General features: G+C 42.1%; 1 protein-coding gene across 7 annotated transcripts in view; it reads left to right on the top strand.

Annotated features, from left to right (window-relative positions):
• ANKRD44 (ankyrin repeat domain 44) overlaps nt 1-23,592 on the top strand; it is a 131,798-nt gene that overhangs the window by 33,704 nt on the left and 74,502 nt on the right. Inside the window, exon 1 of one of the 7 annotated variants that reach the window (XM_085066080.1) lies at nt 17,981-18,036. The exons of the other annotated variants lie outside the window; for them this stretch is intronic. Coding sequence (XP_084922206.1) covers nt 18,034-18,036 — 3 coding nt within the window. The 5' untranslated portion in view covers nt 17,981-18,033. Of the gene's footprint in view, nt 1-17,980; nt 18,037-23,592 lie in introns of those variants that run through there. 7 annotated transcript variants of the gene reach the window in all.

Below are 23,592 nucleotides of genomic sequence, written 5' to 3'. Positions count from 1 at the left end.
ACATCCCTGACTGCACTGCTCCTCTTGGCGATGTCCGAGGAAGCAATTAACTTGGATCCGGGCTGGGCTGGATCTGACTACACAGTGTCCCTGTAGCTGAAATCATATGAGCGTGGTGTGGCTGAAATTGCTCGCCTGTGGAATGGGAAATGTTTTTCCTTTTCTCCTTTTTATGTGATGGAAATCATGATTCATTCAGCTGCTGATCTCCATGTCCTGGAAGCACTGCCTGAGATAACCGTGGGTTGTACAAGCAGTGCTGTCTGCAGATCCTGCTGTAGATGGTGATGGGCTCTGCCTTTGCCCTTCCTGGGACAGTGTCCCACCCTCACCTCTGTGCTTCCCTGCCTGCAGAAAGGGGACAAGGCTCTGAGACCTTTGGTATTTGTGACAGCTGCAGAGAATGGTAGCGCTGTGGTTTGGTCTCCGTTTCCCTTCTCCTTACCCATTGTTTACACTGAGCCTTAGATAAGATGAGTATCTTTTGTTTTTCCTGTAGATAATAATAATAGCCTGTCTCTACCAATACGGGATTAGGTTCTTCTTTCAGGAAGACGTGGGAAGAGTAAAATGAATGTGGACTTGGTGAAGCATGTGTGACAGAAAAGGTCTGAGGGCAGGGAAACAGCAGGCTGCACTCTAGATGGGAATGCAAGGTGGCTTTGCTGAGCACTGTGCCCTTGGAGAACCTCTGCCTCAGCCATGTCAGCCACAGCTTCCTTGTTCACCACCCAGCAAGATCTCCTCAGTGTCAGCATTTTCCCTTCATGAAATACTGTCTTTCTGCTTAATGGCAAAGAGCAATTGTCAAGGTGTCTGATAACTGTCACAAATGACAAATACAAGTGTTGCTGTATGGGTTGGTGGCTTTCCATCTCTGATCTGATCAATCTTTGGCATCTTGTTGCCTTTCTTTAATTTTTTTTTCCTCTTTCTTATGCCTGTTAAGATTTTTGAGCATCTGTCAACATGGAAAACTGATCTGCTTGTTCTGGTAATGACAGCGGCCTGGATTCAGTTTCAGGTCTAACAGTGGCATGCTCCGCTAACATCATCTTGGCCAAAGCTAGCAAGGCAAAAGCTTTCGTTTTGACACAGTGTTTATGGGAGTGTTCAGATGCCAATCTGCTCTGGATGTTCTTGGATATTTGTAGGAATGCAGGTGGGTGGATTCATGGATGAACACCTGAAAGGAAGTTGGAATCTTCAGACTTGTCATGTGTTAATAGGAATGTAAGCTGGGACAGAGCCCTCTTTTCTTTTACTCCTCTATGCTGAAATGTGAGTGCTGTAAAGTAATTGGGAAGTGTGTGCAAAGTGGAAATTCCCTGGAGGGTGTTCATAGTTTTTGACGTTAATTTGACTGTTGCAGGGGGACTCATGATTTCTGTCTCCCTCCCACTAATTCATTCACCAGCTCGAGGTAAACAGGTCCTGTAGGTGTGATTTTGTCAGCAGATACTATAGAATTGGTCTATTTGCTGTTTACATGACTCCTCTCTGCAACGTCCTCATCTTACAGCTTTGCCTAATGCAGAATTCCGGGAGTGTGAGGATGTTTTGGTTCCATTCTGCCACAGCCTGCGTCCATGCTGTTTGGAAACAAGACCAGTATTTCCTGTGGCCTCCTTTATCTCTTGTTTTTCTGTCTCATGGAGAATTCATGCCTTTTTTTTTTTTTTTTTTTTTTGTATATATTTTGACTGTCTTATCCTGTGAAATGTCCTGGCATTTAGCTTTAGCCCACAGTAACTCAGAGGATTTATTTCCTCCTTGTCTTCAGAGTTTAGTCTTGCTTCAAATGGGACTTATTTTGATAGCAGCCTCTTGCACTGCAATTCCCCTCCAAAAGGCCCTTGGGGGCCTGTTGCAATGGGACAGAGGGTAATGGTTTTAAACTAAAAGAGGTAAATTTAGATATGGTATAAGGAAGGAGTTTTTTTGTAATGGGGTTGGTGAAACACTGTCGTGGGTTGCTTGGAAAGGTGGTACACACCTGATCTGTGATAACATAAGATTATCCGTGATAACATAAGGTTAGGTTGGACAGGGCTCTGAGCAACCTGATGTAGTTGAGGATGCTCTGTTCATTACAGGAGGGTTGTACTAGAGACCTTTAACAGTCCCTTCCAACTCAAACTGTTCATGAAACAGATTGCTGGAGGTTATACTTACCCATCAAAACAGGAATTTGAAGCAAAGTGGATGAGTTGTCCCTTCGTACTACTTTCTGTCTTTTGATATGGCTTATGTTCATTTCTTGTGTGTTTGCTGCTTTCTTTGATTCCTTGCTTTATCAAAACATTCTGAGATGTCACCTTTTGCAGTTCGTCTTGCCACTCTAAAGGAAGCATTAAACTGAGCAATGCATGCATTTTCATTACCTTGTCAACAACATGCTGGGGAGAAACTTTGGGCTGGAGTAGCACAAACTGTCTGTTACAGCAAGTGTAATTTACAGCAGGAACTTTCTACTGACAAACTGTCAAAATCGAGGGATTAATTTTACTACCTTCTGAGAGGGGCACCTGTATGAGTGGAGAATCTTGATGGCGTTGCACAAAAAATTGAATTGCTGATGATTTTGAGACATGGTTCAAGGCTCAGAATGTCTTTTCTAATAACTTATTAATGAAACATAGGATGTGGGCCAAACTTGCAAGCTAAGGTTTACCTTGCTATTCTTCAGATGGTGCATTTTCGTAGTTTTTTATTCTTCTGATTTACAGTTGTGGCCTGTTATATATCCATATGCTCTCGGCAGCACTCTTACACAGGGGTGAAGTTTTCCAAACTCTCTGTGTGGGTTTCTGGTTGTATCCTGACCCTACAAACACGCTTGCCCTGGTTATGCTGTTTATCTTGGCTGAAAGGTTATCTGATGCAAAGGATACTGGCTGGCTGGGCTGTAACAGATACCTGCCGTCAGTAATACACCTATCCCTATTTTCTTTTTGTTCTAGTGTCATCTGACACATTGTGATCCTGTGTTTGAAACAGGGGAGGAAAAAAACCTCCTCCTCAGACCTCTTAGATAGACATAAGGAAAAGCTGTGGGAGACCTCATGACTTTAAGATCTGAATGCTGTTACCTAGAAGTTAGCTGTCTCTTTAAGAAAAAACTGGGTATTTCTATTTGATCTCTATCTGAAATCATGTTCACCCTACAGTGTTTATGAAACCTGAGTTAATTTTCCTCCTGTCTTTCTCTGGCTGCAGGAGCTTTGCCAGTAATGCATTATAATAGCTGGTAGTGAAGGTGGTGCAGGCCACGTGCCAGGTTCCTCTCGCCGCTCCGTGGGCTGGCCTGGAGACTCGCTGCCTGGCAGAGCCACGCTGCTCTTGTCCACGCTGCTCTGGAGCTGTGGCCAGCTGAGCCCTAGCTCCAGTGGCCCCTGCTGAGGAGCCCCTGCTGCCCTGCCGAGGCTCAGCCCTGCAACAGAGCGCTCTTTTGGTTAAAAATAATAATTACGAATGCTTAATTACTCTCTGTCTCTCTCCTGTCTCCCTTCTGTCCATTACTCTGAAGGGTTCTTGAAACAGAGTAATTAGTATCACACTTTCACATGGCAGTCTCGTGCTCTTTTTAAAAATATAAGATCTCAGTGTCTGTTATCTTTTATTTTGTGTGATGACAAACGATTCCTTGCTCTTTCTGGTCCTGTGATGTTTTTGTCAGGACTCTCTTGGCTGAGGTGAGAGTTATGAGTCACAGCTCTGTCGGCATTGGCTTTTCATCTGATCTTCCTCAGTTAACCAACACTTGCAGCCTGAGGCCCAGGAGCTGATGGGTTTATTGTCACAACACTTACAGGGGCAGAATTTGCTGTTGGTTCAGGTCTGAAATCTTTCTTGGCTTGGGTACTCACAAATATAATTTGCAGAGAAGCTTCTGTATCTGACATGCATGTCCTTGGCAAGTTTGGAAAAAGTTGTTGCAATATGAGCTGTCTGCAGAGGTGGATTACCTGAGGGAGACTCAAGGGGATGGATGGATGGATGGATGCCTGACATACCCAGGACATGCAAAGAGTACAAAGGTGCTGGCTAAGTGTGTGAGACTGTCTGAACAGCAGAGATTTCTGTATTGATGTAGTTGGCTGCTATAGCACACCCGCTGGTACCCTTGCATTTTGCTGGCATTCCTGGGCACAGTTCCTTTGTCTCAGTTGGTTTTTCTACTAGTTATCCCAGGGGTTTTCCTCCAGCTCTGAAAAGCATCCAAATAAAACATTAAAGACCTGAGGGTCTGGTGAGTACAAGAGTTGTTCTTGGCCCAGCAGTAAATCACAGGATCTCGGCTGTGAAGTGTAAGTCTTTGAGGAGGAATAACATATTTCTGTAAAAGCAAAAGCAAATATTTTTCCTGTAGGTTAATCCTACTCCATTAGTGTCTTTAGCTTAGCTGTCTGGTCTAGGATGACCCTGTGGAATGGGGTGAAGGTACACAGTGCATATCCACATATGCATATATCCACATATGCATATATCCACATCTGAATCACATATGTGATTATGTGATATCCTGCTTACATGAGAAATTTATGTTAACATCTCAGCCCAAGGCATGTGGAGGTTTTCTGATTTTAAACTTTCTTTTTTTGCTTCCCACATTTAGTGCTGCTGTATTTTACTTTATTCAGTGAACGGCACAGACTAAAATCAAAAGTAACCCCCAACAAAAGCATTTAAAAATCTTCAACTCCTTCTAGTCTTTACTAGGATGTTTTTGTTTATGCGGGCACATCAGCAAAACTAAATGTGGAATATAATTTTCTTTCTCCCTCAGCTGAATGGTTCATACACAAGAGATGATTGTCTTCAGTGCCTTACAGCATTTTAATGCTCAGCAGAGCATTTTCTTGGAGTGTTTGTAAGAGATGAGTAAATAAGAACCATATTTTCTGTAGATAAAAACTCATTTTTTCTCATTCTACTGCTCTCTTCTGTGCTGCTTTACTTATTTAGCTATTTCATATTGGGAAAATCTGGTTAAATTTAGTTACCACCTAAGAGAATTGCACTCATGTGTAGCAGTAATTGTAATTTCTTGAAAATGAGATTAGTGCTTGGGACCAATGCCAGCTGTGTGGTCTTGGACTGTAAAGTCACCTTAACATGAGATGCTTGCATCTAGACATGGTTTGTATTGGTCAAAGGCATGCAGAGACAGCACCACAGTTGTTTTTTGTTCTCCATGTTTTGCTTTTCTAATAAATTAAGCTCTCTTTTGGTTTGAATTTTCTATGAAGAGATGTCCTTTTTAGGAATATGGATGCTGATCCAGGTCACTGGGTAATGCTTATGTGATAGATTTGTTTGTCATTTATATGGGCTGGATGCAAGCTGGATGATCTGATAGGGAAGAGCTGAGTGTTCTTTAACATCTGTCTTGTGCCTTCCTAGTTACTTTATGAAAATTAATTTTTGCCACTTAAAAAAATGAACTTCATGTGGTTTATTTTGTCCAGACTTTATGCCTATATGGGGAAGAGATTGCAAACTGCCTCTCAGAGTTGTTTGTTGCCTTCCATGTATATGCTGGATCTTTTCCCTTTGGGGTTAAACTGTGAAGCCTGTTGAAACTAAAGTTTATTGGGCTAGGGCTTTTACTTTCATGATGTGTGTGTCCTTTGCAGGTACTGCTGCTGTTTGGTTTTTTGAAGGTTGCTTTCTTTTTTTCCCTGTTTACATATCTTTCCCTCAACCTCTTTCCCATCAATCTTTTTGGAGATCTCAAGAGAAGCTGAGGGAGTTGCTGACATGGAAGAAAATAAAATAATCACAGAAAAGAAATGTCCCAAAGTTGTCCCAGACAGCCCTGAGCTAGGTCAGCAGTCATCCTTAAGGCTTTAACTCCTCCAGGTACTTGAGGTTGTCTTTACAAGAAGTCTGTATATAATTTGCATCCATATATGGCAGGGTTTTTTGTAAGCAATCAAAGTAACAAAATACTGTTGTTTAAGTGTTTTTTAAGAAAGCAGGGCTCTTAAACCTGCTTTCCGTTGGATCTTAGTCCTTGAAAATATTTTAGGTTAGTGGCCAAAGCATTCTCCCTTTTCCAAAGCTACACTCGGAATGCCAAGTTGCATCAGTGAACCTTGGTGTTGATTTTGAAAGCATTAACAGCAATCCAGCACAGGGCATTTCTTCAATTTTTCTCAATATTCATTTTAACTGGGTTGAACCCTTGCAAGAGAGGAATCTTTTTTGCCCCATGTAAAGGCTCTGATGGACAAGTTCTGGCAGATTTGATTGTAGTGTAAGGAATTCCTCCCTTTCAGCTACAGGTTCGTGGCTTGCCTTAAACATTTTTCTGGTGGATTTTGCCCCAAGACTGGTGAGAACAGAAGGGATGGCTTGCCAGTGCTGTTGATGCTGTAGCAAAAGCTTGTCCCTTCTGGCACAGCCCGACTGAAGTGCCAGTAAGGTTTCACATTAGCAGTGAGCTGAGGTGCTGGCTGGCTGGAAGGGATGGGCCTGGGCCCTTGCTTGCTCCTTGCCCTGCATTCCTCCCTCATCCTGCACACTAGCGCTAGCATGTGCTGGGCTGCTCATTGAGCTGCCCAGACTCAAACCTGCAAAAAAATACTCATTGCCTCCTGAAGAGTAGGATGCAGCTCCCCAGAATTGTTTTCCATAACTGTCATAGGTGCCAGAGGAGTCTGTCGGGGAGCTGCTGGCTATAGAGCAGGTATGGGGGGAGGTGGGACTGCCCTTCTCCCAGGACTGCTTTGCTGTGCTGCAGGTGGCTGGGAGGCTGCAGATGTGGCACGTGCCTTGTTCTGGTGTCCCTGCTGCTGGAGAGGTGCACAGTAGGTGCTTGGGGACATCACCTTAGGCTGTCACAGCTCTCTCCCACCATGGCTTGCCAGAACCCTAAGACAAAGTGAGTTTTGGACTTGGGGAAAAAGAAATGCCGAAACACTCTGGCAGTTCAGATCTCCAGATCAGAGGCAGTTCTGAAGTTGCAGATTTCAGTCTTTATCTTTTCAAGTCCATGAAAGCTAAGGTGACTGAACTTTCATAACAGCCTCAGTGTGTGTGACTGTGACCTGACAGCTCCCAATTAAAGATGGAAAGGCCCTCTGCTTTAATTTCTGGGAAGCACAGAAGACAAGGTAGAAAGAATTGAAGCTATGCATTCTTTAGGTTACCAACTGGAGGCTGTTGATGGATAACAAAAACTTGCAGCATTTCCTAGAGAAGCCTTGTCTAAACATGCAGTTAATGTTATATCTTTTCAGAGGATTTATATGGCTGCATGAAGTTTAAATGTCCAAAAACTATTTGACAGTAAATGGGAAAAAAAATCTGAAAACTGAGCAATAACTCATACTTTATGAAGCAAAGCAGCTACCTCGTGCCTAGTTTAAAAAGCAACTTCCTCTGTAGCTAGAGTTTGATGAACAACATGCCTCTACAAGACCTAGGAAAAAGAAGCTGTAGAAATTCAGTCTACTCACAATAAGCAAGGCATTTATAGAAGACTGATGGTGCCCATTAAAAATGACTAATTTCTCCAGGAACAAACAGCCTCACCAGTGACTACAGCAAAGAAAAGGAGGTGCAGAAAACAGAACTGAAAACGAGACAAAGCTAGGGGAGAGGATATATATGTTACACAGTCATAGCCAGAAAGTACTACCTGGATATACATAGGAAATACAGAGTTTTTATTCTGTAGGTTTTACAGTAAATTTGCCTCTTTTCTAGTAACCAACATGTTTGGTCCATAGCAAGTTTTACTTTGAATAATTGTGGAAAACAAAGTGATTCACTGTGGGAAAAGGCAAAGTGAAAGGTGGGTAACAGCGAGGACAGCAGGAGCAATGGTTATTATCACTCAGACATTGTCAAAACCAAGTTTTAGTCCTTCTTTGCAATCTTATGGAACAGAAGAGTTTGGGGTCATGAAGAATTGTAATTTTTGTACTGGAATAACAAAGACTAGACTTCTAGTCTCTGACCTGGTGCATAAGTGCTGGGGCCAGGTAATGGCTCTGATTCTGCTGTTAGGTGGACAGGTATTTCCACCTCCAAGCCTGGCCCATTTAGATAGTCACTGGTATTGTATGCGTGAAGTTGGGATGCACTGAACTTAAATTTATTATTTTGCTTTTATTACATCTTATTAAAGCATGAATGGCTCCCTGATACTTTCTAAAAGGTATGATGGTTTCATCTGCTGGTTAATTTTTACCACTATTTAGCTCATTTTCTCCTTGAGGGCTTATTATTGAGTTCCTCGTTCAGTGACATCATTGCCCTTTTTTAATCAACCTTCTAGAATTTAATATATGATGTTGCATATAAGGATGAGAACATTACTACTTCATTTTTTTCACTCTAGTAATTTTTATATTACAGTGAACACCCTGATTAAACATTTATCTGGAAAAGACCATAATGAAAAGAAAACGTAATTAAATATAGGAACTAAATATTGAACTCCTGACTTGAGGCTGAACTGATAAATGAAATTAAATTTACATGGGGGGTAAAACCCACCCAGTATTGCATTTTAATGTTTTATTCAACTAGATCTACAAAGCAAGCTGTATATATCAACTAAAGTAACTGCTAATTTTTGAAGGTCTTATTTAGAATCCACTTATTGTAATTGTGTAATACTAGACTTCCTTGGCCTTTGAAAAAGGGAAAAAAAAAGACTCATCTGCATTTAAAATTCAAGCATCACTGATCCTGGAGAGTTGAGTATGGCATAAATTGGTTTTCCTAGACAGATTTAAAAAACAAAGCAAGCAAAAACCAGTAAAGGATTATACTTCATAAAAAAAATTACTAAAGACAAAGCAGCCTGTGTCACTCATATAAATTCTGGTGTCAGAGCAGACTGGCTTTTGAAAGCTGTGTGTATCTGCTCTCTCTGCTTGTCTGCTCAGACTTCTGGCACTCACTATTCCTGAATCAGGAAGACAGAATTGACTTTCCTGTTGGACTAATTATAGTTCTTTAAAGAGATTAGTTAACCCTTCTTTTCCTACAGAGGAACTTTCTCAGTGAATCCCATGTCAGAGGGAGGCTGCAGAGAGTTCCCTGCTGCTTGGGATGGCTTTCAGGGATCAGCAGTGGCAGTGCAATGATGCTTACAGACAGAGTCTCACATTGGACATGTCCTGGTGGCCAAACTACGTGTACAATGTAGTGCTTCCAGAACTACACTCTGAGCCTGGAAATACTGCTGAATCTGTGGTTCTCTGAGATACAGCGGCAAAAAACAACTTACGGTTAAAAGGGTTTGGATATTAAAATCAGTATATGTTTCTTCAGTTTTGTACTTTGCACACAGTGCTTTTCATCTTCTGTATCTAGAGCAAGATAAAATTGCCTATTCCTTATCTTCCTTCCTTTCTTCCTGGCGTCCTTCCTTCCTGTGTTTTGTGGGTCTGAAAAATGGTTGGTTGTTTCTCTGATGTGGTGCTATCTGGTTAGATATGGGGTGTGTATTGTCCTCTGGGGATACTGGGCAGCTGACAGCTGTGGTGCTTGGTACCTGAGTGATGGACCCTGTAAAGTGTGGGTGTTAGGGCTGCAGACCACCTCACCACTGTGCTGTCATTTCTGAACCAATCCCATGGGGAGAAGGGGCAGGGAGGAGAATTTTCCCCCAGCACTACATAGGTTGTTGTGCCATCTCTGTGATTGAGGGCATTGGCAGGATTTTTGGTATATTGGATTTTTTTGTGGTATGAGACAGCAGCGCTAGAAAGGGAACAATCACTGATCCAGTTTCTTTACTGGGGCTATTTCATGAGTAATGCCGGCTGCCTAGGAAGGAAGAGAACACTAGTGCCTGGGCCACTCAGCTCTCCCTCAGGCTGGGTTTTCAAAGCACAGACCAGTGTGGGAGCAAGTCCAAGGAGTCCAGATGAGGGTAACAGAAATAAAATATTATCTTGGCAGTAGGAACTGTGTGTACATAAAGATTCCCTAAAGCAATTCATCCTTGTTTCCTCAGTGCCTGGGTCTTCTCTTCTGGCTTTTGATTAGCTGTGATTAACCCAGCTGGGCTTTTGACTCCCACAGGGTCCTCTGATGGAACCAGGATGCTCTGTGTCCATGTAGGATGAGGTGTCTGAACAGCTCAGTGTTCTCTGTCCTTCATCTCCTTTTCTACCCTGTCTCCAGTGCCTGAGCTGTGAAACTCCCCTATAGTGAATTCTGCTTCAATGATATGAATGTGGTTTTCAGTCACTTGGTGCATTTTCCATTTGTAAATCTTTGTGTCCAGTTGGTGCCCTGAGGGACAGCCTCTAAGGAGAAGTGTTTTTAGTATGTACATTTGCATCTTTGGTTTTGCAACCAGATTCAGAGTTAGGTGGCATTTTTCATAAGGCCTTGACTTGATTTTGTGGCACCTGCCTTGGAAAGGGACCAGGACTGATGTTCACAGATTCAACCCTTGCTTCCATATGAGAAGACAATTGGGAGTGAGAATGAACAAGTCATCACAGAGAGCAAGCACAAACAAGGATTTTGAAATTCTTGCTTTTTGAATGGGTGGTGGGAATGCAGATGTGACTTCAGTGCTGTGATGCCATACAGGCTTATGAATGCCAGGTTCTCTATTAACGTAAATGTCTTTTGCGGGTGGAACAGGATGATGAGGAGAGCACAAACATTTTTTTCTTTGCTTCTCATAATTCCATTTGTTAAGGTGCTAGGAGTTCATTTACAGATCTTATCGCCAATTCTTCTATAAATGCCAATTAACTTAGGAAATTTAATAATGCTGTCACTCAACAAAAAATATTGGAGAAATATCTTCAGTGCTTTGCAAATGTTGAAAGCATAAAACCTGAAAATACCTGACAGGTGAATGAGTCCCATAACACTTTTATACATGCTGCTTTGTGCTTGTTTCTTTGTCTGTGAAGTTGGGTCCACCCTTATGAAGGGCTTTGAGGGATGAAAAAATGTTGCTATCTCCAACTGCAAAGCGTGGTGGTTCTGAGCCCCAGTTTTGAAAAGGGAGATGTGGGATTTCAGGTGGCTTCTGCTGAGATGCTGAACTATTACAAGGGAGATCTTCACTATGCAGCAAATATCCAGACCTACTCGGTAGCTCAGGCTGGTAGATCTGTGCCTGGAAAAACAAGTCATGGGTTATTTTTGGTGCTAGGAGATGTGTTTAGAGCACCTGCAAATTTGACATACTTTGTAGATGTATTTTTTTGCCGTGTGCAGTCCTGACAATCTTCTGCTGCCTGTCTAGCTTGCCCACAAAGGGCAGTGAGTGCTTTATTTAGTTTGAAGGCAGCGACACACACCTTTACCAGACACATTTACCAGCACCAGTATGCGTTTTGTCACTTTTCAAAATGAGCAGTGGAAATAAGAGCAGTATGTGTCTGCACCTCGATGAGCCAAGCCCTGGGGATGGACAGCTTGGGGGGAAGCACTTACAGACTCAACTGCTGTAGCACATATTGCATGTAAAACATGGTCTGAGACACCTGCAATGGCTTTGGCAGAACAAAATAGCATAAGTATAAATATGCTCGTTTCTTCTGATTTATAGTTTCATTGTAATTGTCAGTGTTACCTTAGTGGAAGTTTGTAAATGCAGCATTTAATTTGCTGTCGGCTTTAATTGACTTTAGGTAATACAATTCCAATCTGCTGTAAACCTGCAAAATTACCCCTTACAGGCTTCAGGAACCTCCAGCTTGTTCGGTGGGTTTTTTTTCCCCCTCATCATGCAAACAGATTTGGTATTTGTTCATTTCTCCAGAACACCTTAATTACATTTTAAATGTGAGGGTGTTTGAGCGGCAGAATTTGTGAGAAGTGATTAGGAGAAATGAAGGTGAGAACTGGCTTTCTGACTATAAGAATAAAATTTCTTACCAAATTTTCTTAAATTTCTTTAGAAAATAGTGCAAATTAGATTCTAAAATAAACTCCAAGCAGAGGTGTGCAGAGACATCACCATCATAGGGCAAGCTTCAGGTGTTACTTGAAGGCTGTAATTCAGGGTGTAATTGTTGACTTTTTGGAAGCACAGTTTTAATATCACTATGGAGTGGTTTGAAGTGAAGTGATGATTGTGGGTGCTGGATACCATTGTTTTTGTAAATCCGTCCGTGATAGCTCTTGAGAGTTTGCTTCTGTTTTAAAGCTGTGTGATCTTCAATATATATAAATTTCTTAATCTCCTTTTCTTTAGGTTGTTTCTGAATTTGCAGTTGAGGCATGTGGACACAGCATTGGGAATTGTTCTTATGCTAGGAAAACTCCTTAACCTTTATGACAGGCCATGAATTATTATTTTTTTTTAAGCTGAGGTATGTGACAGCTCTTCACGGAGGCATGAAAACTGAGTCATGTTTCATGATAACAGCAAGAGAGCATCTCGCTGTCAGCCCCGAGTCAGAGTGCATTGGTGCTGCTGGCACAAATAATAATTAATGGGTACCCATTTGGTAACAGGGCAGGTCTGAGTTCAGTGTGTAGACATGGTGTAGAGCTTTCCTTATGCTCTGTGCTTCAGGACTTGTTTTCAGTAGCCCAACACCTGGCTATTCTTCTTTCGTCCTTTTTAAAAACAAATATAATTCATCATAATTAAAAAACCCTTACTTGTTGCAGTGAACAAGTAGTCTGTCCTTTATTTTTCCAGTAAATGCTGCTGTATCATATGCAAAGGATGAATCCTTTTCAAGTGACATTGCGCTGGAAAGGTGGGATCTGTGTCTCTCGTATTGTAGCCAGGAGGGAAGCTGCAGAGGACACAGGTCAGAGAACTTGTGTATTTGGATAGCTACAAGCACTCATGCTTGTAGCAAATGAGAGGGGACACAGTATTTATTCCTCCTTACTTTCCAATGTCTGTAGCTGACTTATCTTTAGCAACATTGATTTTTTTTTCCCCCAAAATCATAGCTTCCTGGGCCTCTTCCCGTCCTGTGCTATCCTAGCCTTCAGGAAGCTTAGCAGGAAGGATCTGTTTGACATCCAGTAAAGTAATTCTGGAGGGTTCTGAGGTGTTGGAACAGGCTGCCCAGAGAAGTTGTGGATGCTCCATCTCAGGAAGTATTCAGGGCCAGGTTGGATGGGGCTCTGAGCAACCTGGTCTGGTGAAATGTGTCCCTGCCCATGGCAGGGAGGTTGGAACGAGATGATCTTTAAGGTCCCTTCCAATCCAAACCGTTCTATGATTCTGTATTAATTGCCAGGAGAGAAAGAGAAACTTGGTCAATAAGAAAGGCATAGCAGTTTGTGGAGATGGAAAAACATGGGATTTGCACAGCAAAGGATATGTTGACTTGGGATTGAAGGTTACTGCACATACCCAGCCTGAGTCGAGTGTGGCTGGAGGCTGGTGAGTGACGTTCCCCTATGATTTACTTTGCCCCTTATCTCTGTTAAACACTGCTTAGCAAACTCAGAGTGCACTGCAGCCAACTTATGCTCTCTTAATACAGAAAGCTGAATGAAAGCTGGAGTCAGATAGCACTCCCCTAAAAAAAACTGCAAAAAGGCTGGCATGTTATCAGTTGTTACTTCCTACAAGAGCGAGCTGTGTTGTGTGGTTCCATTATCTGAAATTTAGCGGGCTGGTGGGGCTGGGTGCAGCCATTTGAAAGTGTGATTTGTGTTTTTCTTTCTTTGCAGAAATCAGCCTAAAATATTTCCTGGGGCTTTTCTCAGAATCTGTGTCAGTGCAGTGAGTTAACTAATGGCAGCTCTGTCTCAGGAGAATAGAAATTTAGCATGGTGACACTAATGTCTTTATAAGATGACCTAGATTAGAAATGTCTTGTTCTTGGTTTGCAGTATTCTGTTCAAATATTTAATATGACTTAGAGTTGGTGGTTTTTTTCTTCCTGTAGAGACAGAAATAAAATCACTTAAAATGCTTTTAGGACCCAAACAGTTTCAGGGATGAGAATTTTAGTTCAGGAGCTAGAATTAGAATACATCAGACACATGCAGTCTGCCCCCCGGTCTACATACTGATATGGCATGAATAGGGATGAGAAATTTCCTGTGTTTCGTCTGCTGCTTATGCCTGTATGAATTTCACCTTCTGAATTTTACAAGGTATTCAGCGTACAAGTTAGAAGTTGGAATTAGGTTGTAAATGAGACTGCTGAAAATCCAGGTTGCCTTACTCAAAGCATGTAGGTAACTACTTGTTGAAGCCTGGAGGGGCAGGAGCAGTGTAGTCCCAGTTTTAGTCTAGTCAGATCTGAAGTCCAGACCACAGAGCTGGCTAATTCAAAGCAGGAGGGCAGGTGCCATGGGTGGCTTGTCCTTACTAGGAAGAACTTGCTGCTTTTCCCTCCCCTCTCTGGTTACTTCCTCAAGATCCCTCCTGTGTTTAAAGAACCTGAAATAATCTGTGCAGGCGTATGACTGGGATGGAGAAAGGTGTATCCACCTTTTTTGTTAACATCACCATTTCCCCCATGGCTTAAAGCTCTCTGCCATCCATCATTTTAGCTTGGTGCACTGGGACTGAATTCCCTTTGGGCAGGTCCCATTTAAGGTGTAGTTTCAGCTGGTCTGTGAGACGTTGCAGATAATGTAGATAAACTGTCATCTTACCCCAGAGGAGGAGGGACTGGGGACTCTACATAAAGTGCTGCAAGCAGAAGAGTCCTGGACTTCCCCATGCAAAACTCTCACTGAAAGCAGTATGGCAGGCTTTTGGGAACAGCCTGCTTCCTTTTTTAGTTTCCTTTTTTCAGTTTGTTTTTGTTTTTTTTTTTTAACTCCTTGTAATCGTGATGAATTAAAATTAACCTTTCCCACCCCTCTGAAAACTTTTCCACCTCTTGTAAAGATCATGCAGCTTCATATGTTTGGGGTTTTTAAAAACACCAGCGTTGCTATCAATCTCTTAGCTTAGTTTGAAAGTTTCTGCCATCAACTTAAATGTGAACAGTGTTAGGTGGCCCTTAAATGCATTTTGTTTATGTAAAATCCAAGGTCTGTGACTCAGCAAGACTGTGCTTTTCTATATTTTCTTCTGAAGTGCTGGGGTGAGCTACAGCCACCAGTGAAACAAGACATCAGAGAAGGAGACCTACAGGTCTTGAATTACAATCGTCGCCATAAAAAACAGGCAAGAGCTTCTCAAGGACTAGGAGGAGAAGAAGGCTGTAAGACACAGAGAGGTTTGCTTTGTTTAGCAGATCAGAGGGGCAGGGTAGCCTGAGAATGGTTAAACCACACAGCAAAATAGGACAGTGGTTTACCAAAACAGTTCCTTGCAAAAAGGTTGAGTATGTGAAGAGCTAAGCCTGGGCTTAGATTAAATCCTCTCAGATCTCACTAGATTCTGATGCATTACTTGAGTCACTTGTAAAAATCTATGAAAATGAGTGGAGAGAGTTACTAATTTAGTTCTGCAGGCTCTGTTTTGTAGTGCACATGGGACTTAGAAGGAAAACTGTAAGGTCTATACCTGCTTCTCCTTAAGTTCATGTATGGGGTCATATCCAGTAGCATGATTCCAGAAAGACAACCCCTTTTCAAAGAAACCATCTGGGACATCTAGTGGCAGTATAGACATGTTCCCTGCACTCTTCCTCAAACATCCTCCTCTCTGATGGGCAAAACAACTTGATGAGTTCCCTGTCCAAAGGAAGTGTTCAAATACCACAGGCATCCACAGTGGTGTGGCCAAAGTGGGTGGCCAAGGAATCATAAAAGAATGGTAAAGTCAGATTGGGAAATCCGCTGGTTTGTTTTGGCTTTATCATTGAGCTAGGTTACTGTAATTCAGCTTTCCGGATCTCATTAGGCAGTTGATCAAGCTGTCACCAGCTCTTTCTGCTGTTGTATTAGAGAGGTGGAAAATAATGCCCTGCTTAACAGCACAGACAAAAATGAATGTTAAGCACATTGCCACTGCCCTGACAAGCAGCAGTTACGTGTGTTAGCTGATTAAGGGGTGTTTTGTAGTAAGGTCGCATATTTACTGGGCTAAATTTGACAAGACTAATACATGAATATTCATGAAAGAGCTGAGTGGCTGTGTTTAGGGACTCAAGATAGAGATTTGTTGTTTTTAATATAAAAACAACTGTTTAGAAAAGCTCCAACTAATTATTTTTTAGCAAGCTTTAAGGTGGTTTTTTTTTTGCAAAGAAGAATTTTGGTATCAGACTCATGGTGCATGACAACACCACAGAATAGTAACCTTTTCACTACTGAAGTGAAATAGTTCAGAAAAAAATAAATGAGAGGCTGAAATGTTAAGTTATACAAGTATAATGAACTTTCAGCCTTACTAAGCTGTGGTCTCTCTAGCAAAATTAAAAATGGGGTTTGGATTACTGATGGTCGCTACAGTTTGCGCTTAACAAGGCATTTGTAAAAACTGCCTTTTTCCCCCCTCTCTGACATTTCTGAGCACTTTGTTTTGCAGAGGGCCATCTGAAGTGGCCTGCCCTCTTTCCCTCTCTTGTGTTCCCTTTTGTTTGCTGGATGATCCTTTGCCCTCCTGTGTTGCAAAGAGGCTCTAATGAGACTGCTTAGGAATGAGGGGAGGTTGTCTTGACTTTGCCAGGACCCTCACTGTGTGGCTGAGCACCCCGCAGGCTGAGCCTTTTTCCCTGGAAAAGGGAGCCCCGTTTGGGCAGTGGTTATCCCAGGCCAGGGGAGATCAATGTGTCTAGATGTGACGTGGACAGAGAGAGGGTCTCTAACATAGCTGGGCTGTGTCTGGCTGCCAACCTTACTGCTTGATTTGAATGACAGGAACTGGAAGTAAGCATGGAGAGACAGCTGTGGGTACAAAATTAGTGCTGGGAGCTGGGATGCTGAGCCCTGTACTTGTCTTCCTTCTCAATGATGGTGGGTTTCAGCAAGAGATTGTGACCATGACTGGAAGGTACTTGAGAAGAAATGGAGTGAGGAAGATTTGTATCCTACTGTCTCAGCTGATGAGAATGCACAGGCTTACCCTTCTGGCTGGTGCTTCACATGCAATGTTAGCTTTTCTCAGATATGGAGATGTACCTGATGCATGGGATTGAGTGTGATGAAGGGAAGGCTCACACTGAGTCTGAGAACTGTGCCAGTAGTCTCAGAGACTCCTTGCAGGCTTTTCAGAGGGTATCCAGACAATGCTATTCATAACTTGCAATGGTAACTTGTTGGAAGAAAGCTTAATAGCTCATTATAACTCTCCAGCTCATCTTTCTGTTTAATTTGTGTCTGTAAAAAGTAATTTTGACACCGCAGGATTTGTCACAATCAGATGCATCATGCTCTGAAGATACCGAATTGTTTTCTGAAGTGAAGACAATTTTGGAAACTTTTTTAATTTCCATCTAATCTGTTTGGCCTGGCTGTCTGACATTGCGCTCATCAGCAAAGCTTGATTTTTTTTTTTTTCTCTTTTTTTTCCTGTCAGCTTCAATAATTTAGTTGAGGTTGAGAACAAGGATATGTTAAATCAAGCTAATTTTGCTAATCTGTTCCAGATTCAAAGTAGAGGTAAAACATCTGCTTTGGTTGTTGAACAGAGCTCCATGCCAACTGCAGCATGCCTAATGTAAAGAAAGAGATGAAGTGGTGTTATGAACTGATCTTCATGTTCACACATAGTTACTCTACTATTAATGCAAATAACTCTGTCATCAGCCTCAGTAGTTAAGCATTTTTAATCTGAATTTTATACCAGCTATGCAGAAAGCAAGTATCAGTGACTAAAATCTCCGCAGGATTTTGGTATTTGATGAGAACAATAATAACTGACTGTGGTGCTCTTCAAGAGCTCTCCGTGACCTCTAAGAGAAATCAGGAAACATCAGCGTTAGTCCATTAATCTTTAATGTCTTTTAAAGTATATTTGCCAGTGGCTGTGTAAGAGGAGGAGAGTTGAGGGATTTTCTGAGGTTTTCTGGAGCTGGCAGGAGGGTGGCTGAGAGGGTGACAGTTGCTGACCTGAGGAATGAGCTGTGTTGTAGTGCGTAGGAGACAGGCTGTGGTGAGGCTGTGTGTGTGATGCGCAACCTAGGGGTAACCTGAGCAAGATCCACCTCTAATAAAATGGTAAGACTGAGCAACTCAGATGTTTCAGGTTTTGTTCAAGTCTTTAAAATGTCTTGTGCCTCCCTTATGTTGTTTTCATGACCCTGGAGGTTTGCTATTGTCTGAGGCTTGGTTTAGATACTGATGACAGCAGGACCTTGGAAGTGTTGCAGGTGACTGCTAAGAGGAGGATGACGTTCAGGAACATGTGAGATTGTGACTGTAAAATGTATCTGTCCTTCACAGAAACTCTGTGCGTGAGCTCATGTGAAGAAAACACCATAGCTGTAATTCCCTTCTGATGAGTGAATGAGATGGGATCTGAAATTCTGCTGGGGTCCTGCCACATGTTAATGTGCTTCTACCCAAAGGCACTATACTCCCCTTGAACTTTTGGGAATATATGTATTTTTATTGATTTCTGCTGTAGCTTATCCTTTTTGCACTAACCTTTATGTATGCGTGGTGTGAATTTTGTTTGGACTCCTTTGCTTTCGTATATTCAATCCTTTGCCTACTGAAGCCTGCAGAAAGAACACCTGTGACTTTCAGTGATTGTTGGACTAGATTTATTTTTGAAATACAGTCTTCTGCAGTTCACAGTTTGTAACTCAGACAAATTGGTAACCAGTGTCCTGGTTTGTGTTGCCCTTAATGGAGTAGAAATGCATCCTCCTTGCGTGCAGCCATTCAAGCTCTGGATGTCTTGGATGTGGAAAACAGATGATTTCTTTCAGTAACAACCTTTTATGTATTGCATATAGTTCTCATGTTTCCTTTAAATTGTCTTCTGTGTATGCTGACCAGCTCTGATCTGTTTAGATTTTCCCTGTAAATCATGTTTTAGAGCCGTGTTTTGGTCTTCAAGTCAAGTGGTGCCCTAAACTACGTCTCACTCCAGCCACAGCCTAAGCTGTACTGAGCAGAGTGGAAGGACTACTGTATGTTTTGCAAGTCGTAATCCTATTTTAAGTCTCTTCCTCTTTCGGAATGTTGTTTAGTTACATTCAGTTAGTAAACTGCAGTCCCAAATTCTTTCTTGCACAAAACTGCTGTGTAATGGCCCTGGATTTCTCAGTAACAGGCATGCTGTGCTCTCCTCCATACTGAACTGTGTCCTACTCTTCCTCCACCCTAGTTGTTTGCATAATTTGTCAAGGTGGTTATAAATTCTGATCTTGCTGTCTAATGTCCTTGTGTAGTCTTGTGTAGTTCTGAAGTATCTGCAAATTTATTATGGCACTCTCTGTTTCATAGCTGCCTTCTTTGAGTGTACAGTAATATAAAACAGACCCTGCTCGCCAGCGGAAATCCTAATCTTGCCAAGTAAGATATTACAGGATCAGATGCCACTTTATAGTTCTTTAACTCAGGACTAATTTTCTAAAAATGAAAAGGTTTTTATTAGAGTGTGTGATGAGTATCAATGCATGCTGCATATATCAGATAGAACACTTAATTACAGATGGAGTGGACTATTACTCTGTCCTGCTGAGTGTCCAGGCTGCCAGATGAAAGGCAGGTCTTGCTGTGCTGCTGCACTGAAGGAAGACTATGAAAAGCTTTTTTAATCCAGCTGCAGTGTGTGTAGCAGCCTTGCACACGCTTGCCTTGGCAAGGAAGAAGGGTAAGTCATGGTTTCATAAGTGATAAACCGAAGGAAGATAAACTTGCAGCATTTCCGTTTCTTTTTTTCTTTTTCTACTTGGTTGCCATTGCTGCTGGTAGAGTTGGGTGAGGGCAGGATATCAGCGGTCTCCAGAGGATGTGGGGCCTCTGAACAGAGGAGATGTCTCAGGTTAAGCTGATCAGCTGCATGAACCCCTTCAGTCCTCAGGGCATTCCCCCCTGCACACAGATTTAGTTTTAATTGTCCTTTTGTTTTTTTCCCCCTTGTGGAATTTACCACCTAAGCAATTGGTTAAAAAAGAAAAAAAAATTAGTTTGAAATTTATTTGAAGACAACTGAGCAGGAAATGAAGCTTTTGGCAGGGTTGATGTTTTTCAAGTGTGTTTCTCCCCCTAACTGCTTTATTCTGAAATCTCTAGCGAGGAGCAGACGTGTCACTGGGGTTGCTGTTGCTCTGTTCTGCTGCCGGCGGTTTCATTTCTCTTGAGGTTCATAACCTCATGCTGCCTTGGCCACCTCTCAGCTGTGCTTCTGATGGGGACAATGTGCAGGACCCTTGGGAAAGCAGGTGGTGTAACATGGCACGATGCCTCTCACTTGGGAGTTTGCTTCAGCTGATTTACACCAGCTGGAATTTATGCCCCCAGAGATCTTACTCTCTGCTATGCTCTTGTTCAGAAACACTGCCTTGGTGCCAGAACTCCCTCCTTGCTTCTGACTAAATGATTGATGGATTATGGGGGAGGGAAAAAAAGACAAAAGCGCTGGGAAACAAAATACAGATATGACAAGAAGTACTCAAAGAAGCATCAAAGGCTGCTGAGAATGTATAAAAGGAATTGGATCTCTTTTTTGGTACTGCTATTACAATCCCATGACTGTTACTTAATGGTGTCACTGATATGTCTGTTGTGACATATTACACAACACACAGTTTGTATCGAGACAAAATCCCAAGAAACTTTGAACAAACAAATTCAGGAGGACAAGAAAAATTCAGGGTACTATTAGATTGATTATCCTCAATCTCTGTAGGTATTCCAAAAAATCTTATTATGCTGTCTGTGACAGGCTTTTTTCTTCTTAAATGGGTAACACGTGCTGGTGAATATAACGAATGTTATGCTACTATATTTATTTTTGTCTCCTTTAAAAAAACTTTCTTATTTTAACTAGTCTGCATCATGCTGAGTCTTTGTCTCCACTTGATTAATGTAACTTCAGCATAGTATTTGTTAACTAATTTTCTGATCTGATCTGGAGGCATTTAAAAAAAACCTTACCAACCCTCAATCCCAAATGCCAAAACTAAAACCAAACCCTAGCACTTAAGTTAGGTGGACAGCCTCCAGTAATGACAATGAAGGAAAGGATACTGGGCAAGCTGAATTACACAGTCTTAGCTCTTTTCCTTTTTGGAAATGATCTAAATTAATGGGCCAAGAATTATTTTGGTGCCTTTAACTGATAAGTTCAATGAAACATAGGCAACTTGCAGCACTTTCAGTATGTAGAGGAATTTGAGGATTCCAGGAACGGCAGGATGTAACCTTCACTTCACCTGGAAACATAAGCAATTCTTGGGGCAGTTGATAGGCTTCCTAATGAAAAATGGGAGGCAGCCAAAATCCGGAGCCAAGCTAACAGCCAGAAATAGATCTGCCAGAGGCTTGTTTTGCACTGTCTAGAACAGCATATCACAAATTGTGCGAACAGAAATACCGGGCTGGGTCCAGCATTGCACAAGCAGGGCAATCCTGACTGTTTTCCTTTTTAAGTATCGTGAAAGCTTCACTAAATGAATGTTGTGTTAAACTTTTTGCTGTCTCAGTATGTTGTTTTCTTTCTTTCTCACTTGCTCAAAATACAAGTGTTTATTTAATAGTGTGTATTTACAATTAGAAGTGTTCAAGTATGCATCACGAAAGAACTCCAGCTCCTCTGCTCCAGCAGCATGGAAATGGGACAGCAGAAAGAGAGAGTGAGGTTTAAATCTGTAGGAGAGGGAAAAGGGCTGAGCACAGAGAGGACCATGCAGGGTGTGGTGATGAGGCAGGGGTTTGGCTGGTTTGTTCTTTTTACTTCACAAGGTGTGTGCTTCTGGGGAAGTGTAGTGAAGTATAGTCTGGTTTGCACATCACTGACTAAATGATTATTTGTGATTATGTTTAATTATAGAATCAGAGCTATTGTCTTCTCTGTCTGGCCGGGGACAGGGAGTTTTGTGGGTGGGGTGTAAGCAAAAGCCATCAGGGCCTTGCTGAATGGGAGCAGAGCGCCAGAAGTCTGTGGGAGCATAGCCTGGGTTTCCAATCCCAAGCCCAGTTTGTTTTTGCAAAGGCTTAGCTGTATTGGAGGGTAAATAATTTAAAAGCAGGTGATGCAGGATGTGTTGTGACAGCCCTGCTCCCTTTTCAGGGCTGAGCCATGCTCTAAACAGTTCAGGTTGTTCTTTTCCAAATCTAATGTAAGCAGTGTTCAAAACAAGATCCTTAGTGAAAGGTGTTTGTCAGCTTCTCATGAGACAATCTTGTTTCAGACATCTCTACTGCTACTACTTCAACCCTTTTCCAGTGATTGTACTTTTCCCTTCCTCCTTCATTACAGCTATTGTACATCGTTAGGGAACTTGGAGTTTTGGAAAATATACTTGTTCACCTAAAGCTGATGATGTGATTTTTCCCACCCAGAAGATGCAGAGGGGTGTTTTGGTAGGCTGTAATTTCAGCCTCTGAACCTGATCAGTGCTGGATACCAGGCACCCAGATGAATCCAGCTGGAGGCATGCGTGTAGTTCCTTGCCTGGGCCATGCTGCCCTGAGGCTTTGCAGCTTGCACAAGCTGCCTGGCTGTTCAGCAGAGTAAGGTTGGAGCTGCTCTGTTTCTGTAGCTGTTTGTGATTGTCATGTGGTTAGCAATGTACACCAGCAATTTAACTCAGGTTTTCATAATGTTACCAGCAGTGGCAATACGTGATGATCATGTTAGAATCACTGTACTCCAACTAATTCTCCAAATATTTCTGTAAATGTTCAAGTCTTCTTTTGGGAAGCCACTGTGGAAAAAGCTGAGTGCATCCCTAAGTGGGAGCTACCTATGGACCATTTTAGCATTGCATAAATTATTCAGACATTTGTGAACAATTGCTTAGGAACCACTTCTGCCTTCCTGAGCGTTTGGCTTTGGAGAGGGGAAAAAGCACCAAGCACAGTGAGCATTGTTTATACCACACTGATTGTCTTTGCAGACATCCTTTCCTGATTCCCTGGGTGTCATTCAGTGCGTTTCCCTTAGGGTTAGACCATTCTGGGAGCCACAGGTGTGCTCTGGGGTATTTTCCATTTGGTCACTGAGCATTTTTTTGTGTTTTGATGAAGTTGCCATTCAGCATTTGAATGAAAGCGTTGGAGGGATAGGCCTTCAGCTGTTGCCTTACGCTGTCCAGGCAAATGCAGATACGCCCCTCCAGCTCCTCTTTCTTAAAAAAATTATGTACAAAGTTGCTGTTGAAGTTAAACATGGTCTAGTTAGAGTTACATATAATTTTTACCTAATCTCAGGAGAGCGTAACAGCAAATGAAGCAGTGATCAATTCTCCACTGCTCTTGTGACAATGCCCTGTGACATTGATGTGAAGTCCTTTTTATGGTCTGAAGGATGAAAGTAGCCTGAGGCTTTGGAGAAGCTGTTATAAATGACATGGATAGAAATGGGGGCCATTACAGGAAAAACCAAGATTCTTTACAGTAAAACTTAAATGCCCATTACATCCCTCTAAGCAACTCAGAGCACAGCATGGCAGCAAGTTAGAAAGCCATTGGTCTGGGGAAAATGTCAGAGCACAGTTGTATCCTTTAAATGCTGGCCTAAAACAGCATGAAGATCTCTCAGCTTGGAAGTACCACTGTCACACAGAGGTTTTTTTTAGTTTTGGGAGTGTTGACTTG

Source organism: Lichenostomus cassidix, chromosome 7 (assembly GCF_008360975.1).
Source record: "Lichenostomus cassidix isolate B80296 chromosome 7, HeHo_3.0, whole genome shotgun sequence".
NCBI classification, from domain to species: domain Eukaryota; kingdom Metazoa; phylum Chordata; class Aves; order Passeriformes; family Meliphagidae; genus Lichenostomus; species Lichenostomus cassidix.
The sequence above is the reverse complement of the archived record's forward strand: the minus strand, read 5'-3'. Positions and strand labels throughout refer to the sequence as shown.